The 17,038-nt window shown below is 40.3% G+C and overlaps 2 protein-coding genes across 5 annotated transcripts in view; one reads left to right on the top strand and one right to left on the bottom strand.

Moving 5' to 3' along the window:
- Nucleotides 1-17,038, bottom strand: part of LOC143174758 (uncharacterized) — a 124,175-nt gene that overhangs the window by 71,468 nt on the left and 35,669 nt on the right. Inside the window, exon 1 of one of the 3 annotated variants that reach the window (XM_076369624.1) lies at nucleotides 5,715-6,071. The exons of 1 other annotated variant lie outside the window; for it this stretch is intronic. The gene's annotated coding sequence lies outside the window, so the exon portion shown is untranslated. Of the gene's footprint in view, nucleotides 1-5,562; nucleotides 5,682-5,714; nucleotides 6,072-17,038 lie in introns of those variants that run through there. One more of the 3 variants, XM_076369625.1, reaches the window with a different exon arrangement.
- LOC116427425 (uncharacterized) lies at nucleotides 6,134-13,374 on the top strand. 2 transcript variants are annotated; one of them, XM_031977752.2, is made up of 4 exons: nucleotides 6,134-6,289; nucleotides 7,017-7,119; nucleotides 7,282-7,479; nucleotides 7,555-13,374. In XM_031977752.2, the coding sequence occupies exons 2-4, from the start codon at nucleotides 7,024-7,026 to the stop codon at nucleotides 9,259-9,261; spliced, it is 2,001 nt and encodes a 666-aa protein (XP_031833612.1). In that variant the 5' UTR covers nucleotides 6,134-6,289; nucleotides 7,017-7,023; the 3' UTR covers nucleotides 9,262-13,374. The 2 variants fall into 2 exon arrangements, with proteins under 2 accessions (XP_031833612.1, XP_031833613.1); XM_031977753.2 differs by having other exon boundaries at nucleotides 6,134-6,325.

Here is a 17,038-nt window from a genome sequence, read left to right as displayed (position 1 = left end):
GCGAGAGTATCGTCCGAAATTACAGCCCGGAATCCAGCGAGATGCACCGCGCGAGGTCCGGGCAGAGGTTTCGTCCCCGTCGCTCGGATGATTGAAGCCGGACCGCGGCGGGCAGCGCGAGAGAGCGTTAACAGGCGGAAGATGGTGCGAACGTAACGCGAAGTCGCGATCGGTCCGCGGCATTCGGGGGGCCGGGGCGATATCACGGTGCCCCGTAAGGAGTCTGTAATGCGAAATAATGGGTATCCACCCACTCGTTGAAAATTACACGAGACTCACGGCTCGGTTCACGATCCGACTCGGTCCGGCCTCTCCTCTTTGCTCGGCCCCGGCCGATCCCTAACGCGCGGAAATAAAAATACAGGGTGTTAAAAGAAGAAAGGGTTCGGGAGTGTAAGCTGAATGAAAGAAGAAAGTTCCGACGAACGTGAATGGCGAAATGATTGTTTCCGAAATTGACTACGCTCGATGATTTAACCCTTTGAACACCGTAGGCTCTAATATTGCACCGATTGTGATATTAAATATTTTAATGAATCGTAAAGAAGCTACCCTAGAATTATTGGATTTTCCACACATCCGAATTTCGTACTAAGAAGGAAAATAAAAGACCGAGGGGATAATTACAAATAATTTCAACCACATCAAATACTCGGTATATAATTCTCCCGTTAACACTAAAACTACCGAGCAGTTACATTAAGTTTTCGTAATTTGTCTGTAGAAACTCCAAGAGTGCATCTGTCGAGACTTCAATTGATTTGGATTTCAGTTTGTGTGGTGCTGAATCAATTTCTTTGGTAATTTTTCAAAGAAACATTCATCTTTTAAATAATTGCAAAAAGAGAACGTCAGGCATGGGTCACTTTGACCCGTCTGGTAGTTTTACTGTTAACCCTTTGAACTCTGTAGACTCCAATATTGCATCAATTGTGATATTAAATATTTTAATGAATCATAAAGAAACTACCCTAGAATTATTGGATTTTCCACACATCCGAATTTTGTACTAAGAAGGAAAACAAAAGATCGAAGAAATGCTATAGCAGTTCTCATTTTCGCTAGGAATACTATAACAATTAGTTGCAGTTGCTGATAGATTACAAAACAAACTGGCGTGTTAAGGGTTAAGCTGTCGCAGCGTACGACAATGGACTATTTGCCTTTCTAATCGTTTGAGTACCAGAGATTACACGTTGACTGCCACGGTGGTCACTGATGACCGGAGCTTCCAAATTACTGAAGAATTACAATAAAAAACTTGATTTTAAATGAAAGTATTTAGTAACATAAGTAGCTAGATCATAGCGTAGTATGACTACTGTGATACTAAACCATTAGTAATTATTTTCAGTATCATTCGCTTTTGTCATTAAAAAATAAGTATTACCATTCAAAACGCTAGAAGTTCTCGTGGCAGTCAACGTATTAAAAAAACACGGTCGAAAGAAGCCGAACAGCGCAATAGCGCTTTCTAAATGGAATGCGAAAAGATCCAAGCAGCGCGATAGAGCTTGTCTTAATCTATGTTAATACTATTATGTATACATATTAATTCATAATAGGCAACAACGAAATACAAAATGGATTACTTGGATCACTTATATCCAGAAAAAGTAGCGATGCGACGTACATGCGTCTGAAACGTTGAGTTTCGTCAGATTGTGAGTGCGTCGTCAGTTGCCCGTAACGTTCAAACGCGCTGTGTTTTTTCGACGTGAAATCTGAAGAGCGAGAACGCGGCGCGTGGGACTCGAACGGTTAATACGCGTGTTGTAATACAGGGTTACTATATAATTATTATAATGTTATAAGCAGGAGGAGGAAAGGGTTCGGTGATTCATTGTATGAAACGAGAACACTCGCTTTAACTGGAGAATAGACAGCTTTTTACCTTTGAAGAGTATTCAGTTTTCGGTGTACGATTGTCAGAACGTTTTTCTAGCATTTGCTGTCTACTGTTTCGTTTGTAACACCCTGTATATAGGCGAGAGCTGTGGACGCGCGCTGGAGAGCGCGCATCGAATCGAACTGAACTGGACCGAACCGAAACCGCTCGCCGACGTACGAAGATAATTGTTTAGCAGGCGCGAACACCGTAATTAAAAACCGAGGATGGAGCCGAGACGCAGGTGCCGCGGCGATATATCCTGAGGGATGTCGAGGATCTGCTACAGGTGGCGTCTTTTTCATCTGTTTCCGTTTGGTGCGCCTTTTTGCGATAATAGCGAAGGACTGTAGAAACGTTCGACAAACGATGAATGGCTTGATCTCTGCAGATTACTGCTTCTCCGAGGCAAGCGAAACGCTCCCTTTATTCAAACTAAGTTTCGTTGCAGCGTCATTTGTCAATATACAAGCGTCAAAACAGAAGATTACGTACTCACATGTATACATATATAAATAAAAACCCTGTTATAATCACTCAGAATGCAGATAACTAAATAGCGAAAGGAACATCTAACCCTTTGCGCTCGAGAAGTGCGAGTCGCCACTTGATTTGACGCAGTAAAACTATAAAATTTGATATTTAACACTGAACTGCATATAATGCATTGGTGTGTGCAATATTGAAGTAAAATGCTATTCAATTGTTGCTGTGATTGCATCGTGTTAGCCATTCGTTGGATTCACATTCGCGAACAAAACAGTAAAATTCGTTTATATCAGCAGCTTAACCATCGAGACCATCGCCGTAATATCCCCATCTGAGCTCCAGAGGAGACTTACTACCTCGGTAAATAACATTCGAGCCAGCACAATAAAGCAGAATATCGTAGATCCTCATTATTCAAGTTATTACTTCGAAAATACAGTAAGTCCTTGAAGAATTTCGTCTCCTTATAGATTAAAGCATAGAAGCCTGTATTTCCATGATTACCCATTAACGCCGGTGAACCGAGTATTGTGACCGAGTGGGTCTCACTATAAAAACCAAGGGTGATCTTATAGGAGGCACGGAAAAAGGACGTCGAGGAATCTTGCAAAAGTGTCCCAGGCCTAAGTGACGAGACTGAAAGTGTTCTGATCGTAATTGCGAGCAGTCGGTGTCCCGCGAAGCCTATAATTTATTACGGAAGCTCGCGAGGTTTTCCTCTCTGCTCCCTCCCGTTCCCATCTCTTCTTATTACTAGGAAATTTATTTATGGGCACGATTATCGTCCAGCTGAACAGCACAATGAGAAACGCTCTCGAGCGTGCGCGCGCGAGCGTTTCCGTAGGTTCCGTCCAGGCCTGGCCGAGAAAAAAGCCTGCGCCAGCCGTTGGAACACGCTGTAGAACGCGAGCGGCATGGAAGACTGTAGTTAGCGACTATTAATATCATCGATCGGGATCGATAGTTGCCTGCGAGGCGTCATAATGATACGGTGGGATCGGGACCGGGGCTCCATCCCGATTCTCTTCTGATACGCCACGTACACACATCGACGAACAACGGCCTGCGCGAGTGGCGCCACTAACGATCTTCAGGATTTCTCCCTTTTCTCGGAGGAGATAGACAAACCGACGATAGAACGGTTTGTGCGATCGTGCTTCGTCAATGTGGTCCTCTTAGTGGTCGTAAATTAATCTAGATACAGATTCGGTGGTAATGATTATGGTAGCTGCGTTTGGATCCTAGAGATTGGGACGATTGTTGATTGACGCTACTGGGTCAGAATGACTTATTTCTGGTTTCTTCTTTTACAAATTACTGAGAAGCTGCAGATGCTTCTACGAAAAATTAACGCATTGGCTGCCACGTCGGTCACCGATGACCGGCGCTTCGAAATTACTTGACCGTAATTATAATTTGTCTAACTAATGTTGAATGGTAATATTTAGTAAGTTACTAGATAACAGTGTAACGTTTGCGGTACCAAATAATGAGAAACTGTTCCTCTTTATCGTTGCTGTAAAAGAATAAGCGATACATAAAACTTTGAAGGTTTTCGTGGCAGTGAATGTGTTAACAGAAGTAATTTAGTAATAGCAAAACTGAAATGCAACTCAATTGAAATAATAAACGCACGCTTATGGTTTTCATAAAGACGTTTGTAACAGTCAGTTTAACACGCTCGCGGACAAATTTTAATCAGCCGCGAAAATAGGGAAAATGCAAATGCAACTCCGAGGGTTGAAGTGCATAATTTGAAAAAGTTCAAGCTGTATAGAATTAAATTCATGACAATGCGGCTTAGAAATTTCTACGTGTAACGTTGAAATTTAAGCATTCATGTCATTTTGTATCACAATGAAAATGAATGCTATAGTATTCACGTCCGCGAACGTATTAACCCTTTAGCAGTCCTATGTCGAGTCAGACTCGACATTTTATCTCATTGCAACCTCTACCTGTTTTAACAGTTTTTTCTATATTTATTTGTAGTATTACAATTGTACCATTTGAAAGTAACATTTCAATGACTCCCAAATATTCTTGAATAAATAAGTAGAGCGTCATATTAAGCTGTAATTGAATGAACCAACGTCGACGTGAACCTCAAAGTGAGAAACCAAGAGCACTTCGGACCGCAAAGGGTTAAGTGATCGGTAATTCTAGTGTTAACCCTTTGAACTCTGTAGGCTCCAATATTGCGCCAGTTATAATATTAAATATTTTAATGAATCTTAAAGAAACTACCCTAAAATTATTAGATTTTCCACGCATCCAAATTTTGTACTGAGAAGGAAAATAAAAGATTGAAGGAATGTTATCGCATTTTTAATTTTCACTAGAGATACTATAAAAATTAGTTGCAGTTGCTGATGGATTACAAAACAACCTGAAGTGCTAAGGGTTAAATTGGTCTAGAAATCTTTATCGCGAGTCTCACTCATTGCACAAGGGGTTAAGCTTCTGATATATTAAAAACGAATTTCACTGTTTCATTCGGAACGTAGAACTGAAAAATAAGGTTTAATTCCAGCCATGATTTTTACGACGAGAAATCAGATTTTGAATGTGTTACCGTGACGAATATGAAAACGATAAATGTAACACCGATGCGAGAAGATAACCTCAAATACAAGAGTATGCGGTAGAAAATTGCAAAACCTATTGTTCGTGGAAATTTATAACGTATGACGAAGATGGAATTAACGCTAACTGCCAAATGGGTCAAAATAATTTCTTGATTTTATCTTTTGCGATCATTGAAGAAACACGAACACCTCTGAGAAATTACTAAAGAAGTTGATTAACTAATAACTAAACCGAAACCAATTCAGATCTTAATAAATCGACGTTTATAGTTTTCATAAAGAAATTTTTAAAAATTAGTTTAAGTGCTCGGCGGTTCTAATGTTAAAAAGCACGGAAAATACTGTTATCCAGAAACGGTCGTTATTCCGAATTACGCTGGCTAATGTTTCGTAAAATTTTTATTTCATTTCTGCCCCAATAAATTGCGCAACGGAAACACTGGATTTTACTGTCGGCGAGGAGAGGTGTATCGCACGGTGAAACGTGATAATAAATATCAGTGAGAATGTAATCTGCGTAACGATATACATTTTGCCGGTGCATAATGCTCGACGCGTGTTATCATGGAATGGTAAAAGCGCTCGGAATATACTTACGAGCGAGACGGTAAAACGCCGGTGAATCATTCGTCGCGAAACCAACAAAAATAACAACGCGTTAGAAATGTCACACGGAGTAGGTATTGTGGTAACGTGATCCGCAATTGAAATAAAAACGCGTTATGAAATGTACGATAATGTATACGTACGTCATCGATCCATTAGAACAGATGTTTACTTGCAGCGCTATTCACGATAATTCACGCGATTAATTATTTACCGATAAACAACAGACCGACGAAATAAACAATTTTCTTCGGACACACTGTGTCGGCACGTTTTCGTTTGAACGCGACTTAAGAAAATGTCCCGCCACTTTTATGCATACCGATTCGACCGTGAAATATGTAGATCATGTAGATCTCTTTGATTATTTAAAATCGATATTGCATAAGTAACAATACAAGAATTCAAATTCGTATACGAGATCGTGAAGGAACATTGAATTTAGATAGAAACTGAAAATTGAATCTAGTGAATTTTTTCGACCACTTCACAATCATGCACTGAGCGTGACTTCCGTTCCCGGCCATCTTGGACGTTTTAGTTCCAGAGCTGTACACGTAAGGCGATATAGCGCCTGTGGTCAATTTAATCGCGCAGACTCCGGAAAAATAATAAACAAAAGGAGCGATGGATCTTTTCCACCGAAGCTGTCCGATAATGTATCGTGTCGTGTCCCTGGTTGTTTGAGTGTTTTTTACTTGTGAAACAGGTCCGAGGGGTGAGTTTACGTAATAGAGGATTATATACCGTTCGGGTAACGTATTGCGTCATATGAATATTCCTTTCGTTTACATTTGCTCGAATATTTAGAGTATAAACTCGAACTATTTTGAGGTTATATTGACAATCTACGTTGATAGAGCAGAGAGAGGGCTCTAATGTATCTCGGATCACGGAAAAATTGTTCTGTTTCTGTACTCGAGCACCGCTGCCGAATTTCTGCCGGACGCGTTTCTTTCGAAAATTTTCATTCTTTCGACTTCGAAAGCTCCGCGACGCGATAAATGCGAGCTAGCATGCAATTTGACGCATTCGCTCCGCCACATTTGTTGTTAAGAATTTTCAGCCACCCCATCTACTATTTCTATTCACGGCATGGTAATGCTTACGCGACCCAACTACCGATACTCTGTATCTGATAATTTCGTACCCCTTTAATTGAATCTGCAAATGTTGTCGTTTGGTGTTGGTTCACCGAGAGGTAGGTTTTTATCGTCGACGATAACGTAACGAATTAGATTTGAAAATGTACGTGATCTTTTTATTGCGGTAATGTGAGAAAGATGGTAACATTGAATGCTATTTTTAATAAAACATTGTTATTGTACCTAAAGCATGAAGTATGTGTGAGATAATATCTGTAAATATACATTCCAATGCAATTACATGTGTAAACCTTTAGTGTCACCGTATGATATAACTTCTGAATAGACATTTATTTTTAGTTGCAAAATGACTGAAGGTGGTACTACTCGAATGAAGCGCAATGGCGCTCGTCAGTTCAAAAATCCTCCCCAACCACATATGTGTATACAAGATTTTATACAGGTATACTTTCTTTGCTGAAATTGGACAGAATGAGTGCAAAGAATTCATAATTGATTAGAAATCACTGTAATGTTATAAAACTTGATAATTGTATAGAAATCATATAGAGTTTTGTATTCGAATAACCAAAGTTTCTCTTACAAATTGGGTGTTTTATTTTAGGGTACTACAGTCCCATGTTATGTAAATGTTCTATCTTGGGAAAAGATTGCAATGCCTTTAAAGCCTTCCCAGCCTGTACCACTTTATGGAGGAATGAGAGTACGACCACCTCGTACAAAAGCAGAAGCTGTTGTGTTTGCAGTAATGGCTAATCCGGAAGTTCTTCGAATTAATGGAAAAAATGCTCAGGATCCAAAGGTACTTTTAGTACAGAATTGTTACTGAAAGTAATTATAAAGACCACTTTCCAGTACAGCTTTATTTTTGCTACAGAAGCGTTCCAGTTTAATTGAGCTTTTACTAGACTTTGTGGAAACAGTGAATACAGGAGTGATTTTCACGCGACAGTACACAATACTAAAGGATCGAGATATTACCGGTGAACTGAAAGAAGTTTGGAATGTAGTACAAGCCAGGCGAGACCTGGAACAGCCTCCTCCTCAGCAAGAGACTTGGATTGATGCACAGCCAATAGTTCCCCAGTATCCTCAATATCAAGATCATCAGCAACAAGAGTGCACATCACAACCTCCCCAGTATCATACAAGTGTAGCATATGGTAGGGCAATGAATAACGATGGTATGCATTACGAAGGCTATGGTCTTCAGTCTCAAACTCCAGTAATTCCACAAAACGATCAAATGTACCAATCTGGACAAATAGTGCCACAACAATATCACGGGAATGTTCCGCGAATTGCACAAGATCGTTACAATTATAGAGAACGTGGTAGAGAGAACATAGTACAGAACATCCCGCAACAAAACTGCCCTGCGTATCCAGGTCCGCAGTATCAGTTTCAGCAGTTACCCAGACAGATGGTACCTCAATACGTAAACTCAAATATGCATCCCAACACAAATCTTAATTATGGTCCGAGCACGAATGCGAATATGAATCCAACAATGAACCAGAATTTAGGAACACCGTATCAATCGTACATTACTTATCAGCAACGAATGGATAACACAATGCACATTGACTTCAATAACAGGATGCAACCGCAGCAGCAACAGCAAATCCATTTGAATCGCGCTCAATTAATCCCTCAGTACGAGCCACCATCATCGTTTAATCGTCAGACCACCTCGTCGCTTAACGTTTTGAGATTAGGTAGACCGCATATGGGTGTTGCCCAGAAGAACAACGCTAGTAAGAGACAAGTGAATTCTCCGACTCATTCCAAACAGTCTTCGTGTACAAATTGTCAAAATAAAGATGCTTCCGACAACAGCACAAAACCGAAGAGTCCCGTGAAGGTGTTACAAAGGGAATTGCCATTAAACGATAGACAAGACAACATGAATAATCACGCCGATAACAATAAAGTATCCTCGGAAAAGAGTTCGACCGAAGAGACGAAGAATGTTCAAGTAACGGATTTGGACGAAGACGTGAAGAAGAATAACGATTCCGATAACGAAGGGTTCGAGCCATCTCGAAAATCGAATGACAGTCGTGTCGTGGAACAGGTTTCTACGACCACAGGACGAGATACACCGAATTGTACCGAAGACGTGGCTCCTTCGGAGGAAAAGGTGCCAGAGACGAAGACCGCAGACGTTCCAAACGGTCAAAACTCATCCGAGCAGAAGCACTCGAAATCAAAGACCATTGTGATGAAAGGCAACAAGCACAAAGAAAATACAGAGAGCAATAGAACGATTCGGATTAGGTTTGTCTCCGACCAAAAGAATGACAGCCCGAAACGTTCTCAGACAACGGTTAATAGCATCATCAAGAGTGTCTTCAAAATTCACCCAGGCATGTCCAACGAGGAAACTTCGGGTAAACGAAAAACGAATGGACAAGCGAAGAGCAACGCTAAATCTAACGGTGAAAACGAAGACGCGCAGCAGGGATACACGATATTAAAAAAATCAGAGACAGCTACTCAGGAACAGGTAGTAAATGAATTAGCTCAGATATCTATTCAAGACTGCAAGGACGCAACCGAGATTAGTCCTGTGCTCTCGTGATAGAATGAATCCCGTGTAAATAGATAGAACGTCAACCCACATGAAAAAAAAAGTCAGGATAAAGCAGACGCTAAGAGGGGAACTAGAAATCACAACACATGTAAGGAACAGTCGTACCAAAACGATAGAACATGCTTTTGCTAATCCGCAGTTTCTTTCTCCGACGAATCCATTCGTCTTCCTTTGTATAATTTTACGAAGACGGATCATAGTGAGTCACTCGAATCGAATTGAAGCTCAGTCAAACTGAAACGCTAACAGAACCAACGGTTATCTTCTTCCCCCGGATGTTCACGAACGAACCGATTCTAAAGAAGTTTTTAACGAACGACCTTAATTCAGTCGCATTTTAAAGCAGTGATCACCGTCAACGTCAGTGACCAGAGGTCCCAAGTGACACACACATGTTCGCTCGTCGAAGTCCATCAACCGATTTTTACTTCCAAGTAACGCATGTCGATTAACCTCTGAGTGAAAAAGAACCGATATTAAGTACATAGTAACGATACAAGCGATTTCGAGAGCAAGATTACAGGACAGCATCAACGTTCCTACGCTGGACGAACTGAACGTGAACTGCTACAGTTCGGATTTGATTAGACACGTGTCCTGAATGGCGTAGTTTCGATTTCATCGTTTAATGAGGGAAAGAGAAAAAAGAAAAATCAGTTTAGCGTGTCTCAAATCCGAATGACATATGTAAGTTGATGCAACGTACTAAGTCGTTCCCATAGATTAACATAAGAAGACGGTTTCAAAATGGCGTAACGGTCGGTCAATCGCGTACTTACTTTCCTACAAAGCAATTAAAGGAATTTACCTCCGGGAATTCTATCTATCGGTGACACAAATTGTCACACACGGATTATAGGGCGTAAACATTCGGTCTAGCATTTGAAACTTTCTATTCGAGGTTTTGCCCACGAGTAACATCCTTTTTGCTTCCCTTGTTTTTCATACTCGTGTTAAGATGTCACCTGTGGACCGAAACCACGAATGCGTGTTTTCAAGCTGACGGAAAGGAAAACGTATTTCGACCATTCCGTGCACCCGCTGATTCTGTCATCACATTCTAAATAGAGCTACCATCTTGATCCAAAGCATAATACCTGGCTAGACAACATATCCTGGATACTAATTGAATATTTCAGTGTAAACGTGATAACAGAAAACAACTTCTGATACATTCGAAGTACTCTTTGGAGAACATTGAAACTTACTGTACTGCCGGATAACAATGCATTTCCGGTGAACAAAGTGGAAGTAGTTCCAAACATCACCGTTCTTATTCGAAGAGGGCGCCACTATGTCGTAGATTCACAATGTCGGTAGTTCAAGACCTGAGATGGACTCGTAAACAAACTGCATTTTATTTTCTTCTTTTTATCTGCGAAGTTTACACACTATTCACCTTTTCGAAGTTAAGATATCGATAACCTCCTCAACGAGAAGGAAAAGTGTACACTTGACTAACAAAAGAAAAAAAAAAGATGTTTCTAGAGGTCTCATTGACGATATTAAGGGAAACTTGTTCTAGCCGGGTATCTTTGGAGTGGACAGCTCCGAGCTCTAACGTATGCCATAGTTTATTAGTTGCGAATAAGAACACAGGGCTGCCAAACCTCCGCGGACGTCGCGGTGGTACGTTCACACACGAACAATTTGTCGAATTGACCAGCTTTCCTCTCGTCGAGTCACGCGCGCTGTATCCGCCGCAACTTTTTCCGAGCTTTACCTAAGAGGCTTTCGATGGTACATAAACAAACAAACAAACAAACAAACAAATAAAAAAAAGAAGACGTAACAAGTGAAAACACGAAGATAGTTCGTTCAATCATTGGTGTAGGGTAAATAGAGAAATTACGTGACGGTCAATTAACGAACACTCCAGCTTCGGATCGGAACTTCGATGCGGCCAGGTTTGTGTCGGGTTTACCGCGAGGCCTCCGCAGCTCGGACGTGCCGTTTTGCAATTTCTAAACGGAGAGGAGCCCGGGGAATAACAATAGCATCGCTGCCAGGCAAAACGACATCGTCCCCAAAACCAACCGACTTCACTATTTAGCGTTGTTTAGACCAGTGTCCTCGCGCCGTGCGTTCTCGCGACTCGCGGATTGCATGCTTTGATATTTAAAACAAGAAAAAACGAAAATGGAAAAACGATATAAAAAAAAAAAAAGAACCCGCCAGTACCCCCGTACACCCCGTTCCCGTCGTGGATCGTTCACGGCCGTTGAACGATCGAACCCGATCGAGCGGAAGCAAAGGGAAAACCAAAACGGAAAGACGAGGCCAGAGCACAAAAGTGAGCAAGGCAGCGAACAAACAGGAACGTGTCGGCGTGATCTGTCCTGAACACTGAGCCAATCACACGAGTCTCGAACTCGGACAAACTCGGTTTCGGTCGTTATCCTGATCTTTTTTTTTCTATTCCTGAACGCTACTCGAATCCCGTTTTTTTTCCTCTCTTCTCTTCTTCCTCCTCCTCCCCCTACAACCCCCTTGTTCTCTTCTCTCCTTTTTATTTTGTTGTTCTCGTTTAGTGTATTCGAGGTGCTTTCGTTGATAAGGTTAAGATCTCAGCTCGTGAATAAATTAGCGTTAATTAATCGAGTAGAACGTGGCGCCGATGGGAAAGGACCAATCCGCAAGGCCAGGGTGCGATGTCAAACGATCTCCCAGATGTCTGGTGATTCGAATTTATTCCCAAAACGAGCTGGCTCTCGGGTGGAAAAACAAAATGCGAAATTGTACTCGATCATCTTCCTTTTTATCTTCCTTCGGCTTTTCTCTCCTAGTTGTTGCCCAGTCGTTTCGTCCGCGTTTTTCCTTCGTCTACACTCCTCCCTCCACCTCCCGCCCGGTTTCGCGCGTTTCGCCGGTGTTCTCGGACGTCGCTCGAAGAGGAGCAAAACGAAAGCATCACTGGTCGTCGTTCGTTCGGCAGTAAATTAATCGCGTGCGCCGGCGACTTTGTCGAAAACGAAAACGCGTGTACATTCTCGCACGTATCTCGCGCACGCATGTTTCCACCGTTCTCTTCTCTCACCTCGTTTCTTCTCGTTATTTTCTTACACCTCTCTCTCTCCCTCTCTCTCTCTCTCTCTCTCCTGTCTCCTCTCGTTTTAAACGCGACAACACGCAACGAATTATTACGAATTTCCACGATCAGAGGGAACACCAATCAAATTGTCCAATTTTATTATCAGTGTTATTCTCCGGATGGAAGGACGTCGTGTTTTATTGGAATCAGCGTACCGGACGTGTTCTTTACTTTTTTTTTCTTCTTTCTTTTAAACGAATCGTGAGTCGCTCGCTCGATTCACCGTAATTACTTTAGCAGTAAGTCTTAACAAGCACTATCGTTTCTCGATGTCCTCTGTTTTTCTTTCTTTCTCGTCTGTTTTTATTCCCTTCCTCTCTGTCTCTCTTTTACTTCTCGTTTTCCACTGCCATTGACATCCTTCTGTTGCACGAAAGACGACATTCCTACTCTACTTTCTCGGCCCATCATTTTTTTTTGTTTTTTTTTTAATATTCCGTACGACCATGTACGTTTCTTTCCGAAGAGGAGCGGATCTTTATACACGAATGAAATTGTTTCGCGTCGCGGGCTGTTCGATCGATTCTTTTTTTCTTCGCTATTTTTCTTTTTGTTTTATCCTTTGGTTTTTCGAGATTGGAAAATGAAAGTACGAGGAACGTTCAAGCGAAATGAACTCGTCGAACGGTGCCAGGCTTTCGACGTTTCAGTGATCTTAATCGATTTTATCGAATCTGTTGTCTCTATTATTTTTTTCTTCGACTCCCTTTTTTGTTTTTATTTGAAGCGCAGTTCTGAGCGGCTTGGCCCCTTCCTTTTGCCAATACACGTACATACACGCATGAACACACACATACATACATACATACATACATACGCACACACACACACACAATCCCCTCTTCCCAACCCCAAAGTCCCTCCTCTCATTATTGTTAATAATATGTATTCAGTATTCGCGTTATTTTAGGTTCTTACTACTATTGTCAGGTATATTCTGGTTTATTATATCATTATTACCACGAACAATGTAATCTATTATTATTCTATAATACATGGTTTTTCCAAAACTCGTCTCAACGATTCTTATTCTCCTGAAGCTACGATCCTCTGTTGTTCTGCTCGAGCGAAAGGATTATTTCAGTTTTAACAGGTTGACCGCCACAAAAACACCAGCGCTTCATGTATCGCTTAATCTTTCTGTAGTAAAGATAACGAGGAAGAACTATATTAGTTATTGAGAATCGCAATTCTTCCGTTACACCTTTATCTAGTTATCTACGGTACTCAACACTTATTCGACATCAGTTATCCTACAAGTTATAATTATTTTACAATTTGGAAGCTACGGTGACCGCCGTGGCAGTCAACTTGTTAAGAAAAGAAATTTTCAAGAAAATAGAACAACTTTCGGTGAACATTGAGAAGCTGCGAAATTTTGAAAGTGAAACACGCAATTAAGCGACCGTTTTTTGTTCGTACAATGAAATCTTTCGTTTTGAACAGACGAAGACATCGCTCAACAATTATAGCTTCCATTGCACACTTAACCGACTCGAAGTTGTCAAACGCATTTTTGTTTTATACGAAATACACCGTAGGTTCATGTCTACAGTTTTCTTTTAATTTCTAGTAGTATTGCATTCATTAATTCATAGCGATTACTGAGATGCATCGAAAGTATGACACAACGTGGAAGAATTCAATTGTAAAGTATCACCGTCCAGTCGAAACGGGTTAGTACGCTTTCACGTTTAACTATCTACAAATCATTGTTACAACTCGATGAGAAACATTCGTTTAATACTATCATCTATTTGATAATATTGAAGGCTCTTTCAATGAAATTTAAAACAGATACTCGTTTTACTTTCGGTCGTCTTGACGGTAGCAACCGCGAAACCTCGTAATATCGGACATTTTCAACTATTCGCACCGGCTACGAGATCTAGATTCATTAGCGTGATTAGTTATCAGTTCTGTAAAAAATGTCATCGAAATTCTTCGAGTCGCATCGACCTCTTTATTAGAACCAATATAAACGATTAACAATTCGAGTTAGCCTCAACTAGCAAATGGACCTGGGCGTCGCCATCCGAAGGTTAAAACAGTTTAGCGGCGTCAAATGCTCTAGTTGACGGTGACACGATGTGCATCATTTACATTTCCTCTGTGATAGTGGCTTTCACCAGTATACCAAACAAAGCGTCGCGTACAATGTCGGATCGTTAGAAAGGAGGGGGAGGCAACGAGCTTTCCCTTTCCGTTCGTACAGGAAGCACCATGGTCACGTGACTCGGTGTCCTCTAAAGGATGACACGGTGAACGAGCATAAACATTTCACGGGGAACTGTTCAAATCGATAATATTCCATCCATTCATTCGCCAAAGTGATTAATTTCACCGAACGAAGATCAGAAAGATTTTTCAAAATTACGCAAAAGAACTACTTACTTAACCTTTGCACTCGGAAGTTTCTCGATAGAAATGTTTAACATCTTTTGTCAAGACGAAGACGATATTCCTTGGAACTAACTCGAAAGGAAATCGCAAGTACATTGAGGAACAAAGCTATGTTATTCCAATATTTCACGTATGAAGACATTATACAAAGTTCAACGTTAAATAGATTTTATAGTTTCACTGCGCCAAATCAAATGGTGACGCCTTCCGAGCTCAAAGGGTTAACACTTAACGGACGTGACACAAATTTACGTATGTTCATGTTACTGGTTTGTAAAACACGGTACTAATGACAAGTACTAGACATGAAAATAATTAACACAAAATTGTATTAACAATGATACCAATTTAAGAAATCAGCGATAATTTAAAGACACGCTTGCAGGTTTATATAATTTCTTCAAAAATTCCTGGAGAAAAATAGACGAGGAACCACCCGTTCGTTAAGTGTTAACACGTTCGTAACCAGCGTCATATATTTGTGACGCTCAACACTTTGAATTTTGCATACAGAAAATTAGATTACTTTCGTGTGTTCTGCATTTAAAATCGTCAAGTATAGAAACGCGACACGACTTCTTCCTTGGATTTCATTTGCATTTAATACCGACGATTTCCTGTATTTAATGAAACATCGCAACCATCAAGATTGCTACTGAAAGCTGGTCGTGAACGTGTTAAGCAGTAAAATCGAACACTCAAAAAGCACGAACGATTACGGACACTTTAACACGTTCACTACCGGCGGCACATGTATTTGTGACGGTCGTAATCCTATATTTTTCATGATGAAAATGAAATTAATCCTCTAGATATTGTTATTGGAAATAATAAACTACGACATTATATTTAGGAACTCAACGACTCGTTGCAGTTTAATTTTTCTATTATCTTGTTTAGATTTATTGGATTGAAAATATAATTGAGGAGACCGTCATCGGTAGCGAACGCGTTCTCCTATAATATCGAGTCAGGCTCGTGATAAAACTCGTGATAATTTAGCAAACGTAAACGCTGTTTATTTATTTTCCATATGAATGAAATATTATATCCATTATCAATCTTTAACCGTTTGAGTGCTAAACAAATTTTGTGGGTATATTCCAAAAATACGGAAGTGATTGGGTATGTATGAAAAAGGTTAATAAGATTTAATAGTTATCTAATTAGATTACAAATATTGTATTGTTACAAAAGAAATATCAAAAAATAACATTTATTCAAATAAATTTACTTTAAAGAAAAAAAAGAAAATTATAATTGATACTGATAAACAGAAGCGCTATCGCGCTCTCCGCCATTTTGGCACAACACAAGAAGAGCACTATAGCGCTCCTCAGCACTCAAACGGTTAATAAATGAAATATCATATGTCTATTATCAATCTTTAATAAATTAAATATCATGTCTATTATCAATCTTTAATAAATGAAATATCATGTCTATTCTCAATCTTTAATAAATGGAATATTATGTCTACTATCAATCTTCAACAAATAAAATATTATATGTCTATCATCAATCTTTAAGTTTTAAAGTAAACATAGCTACAGAATAATCATTGAATTCTTTTATCTGCTAAATTCTGCTAAAATCTGCTAAATTATTAACGATAAAGTACTTCTATCAGCCACAATCGTGAAAGAAATCATAGGAAAAGTGGTCAATCCGTGAACGAATCACTTACATCGACTTCAATGTCCACAAAAATTGTAACACGCGTAACTGAAGCTATTCGCGATGTCACAAGCGTGCGACGATTCGTGCCGCGTGGACCGTGAGCTAGAAAGCTATAACCGAATAAAAGTTGCTCAAACAGCGGTCACAATGTTTCTCACGGCGTTGGTCTTAAGGGAAATTATCGATCGCAAATGAAAAGATCAAACTTTCCGAATGGCGGTGTTCGCGAGCTCGGTAAACAAACGTCGAACATGTTTGCCGGTGTAGTTTGTCTATAAGGTTTGTTGCTCAACCGATTCGCGCGGTGTGTTCGGCCTCCTTTTCGGATGACATTTTTAAATAGCGACTTGTTGCAAAATGTTGACCGTTCGAATACTTCGCCGGCGGCGATTTATTGCTAAACACACGTTGACTCGCATGTTCTGCCGTGGTACACTTGATTACAGGAGTCGGAAGGCCTGCGACCTGCAGGATCAGACGTTCGAAATCACATAAGCAGATCATCAGGTTTCGTAATGAGTCAAAATTCCTCCGTCATCCGACATAATTCAGACTTACAAGACAAATGTCGCATAAAATCGTTCTACGTAC

This window comes from Nomia melanderi, chromosome 8 (genome assembly GCF_051020985.1).
Source record: "Nomia melanderi isolate GNS246 chromosome 8, iyNomMela1, whole genome shotgun sequence".
NCBI lineage: Eukaryota > Metazoa > Arthropoda > Insecta > Hymenoptera > Halictidae > Nomia > Nomia melanderi.
This window is presented reverse-complemented; position numbering and strand designations above follow the sequence as displayed.

Excerpts from the sequence above, each read along its gene's own strand:
- LOC116427425 (XM_031977752.2), top strand. The coding sequence starts at position 7,024 with ATGACTGAAGGTGGTACTACTCGAATGAAGCGCAATGGCGCTCGTCAG. Across the intron at positions 7,120-7,281 it reads GTATACAAGATTTTATACAG|GGTACTACAGTCCCATGTTA; the intron begins GTATACTTTCTT and ends GTTTTATTTTAG. Across the intron at positions 7,480-7,554 it reads AAAATGCTCAGGATCCAAAG|AAGCGTTCCAGTTTAATTGA; the intron begins GTACTTTTAGTA and ends TTTTTGCTACAG.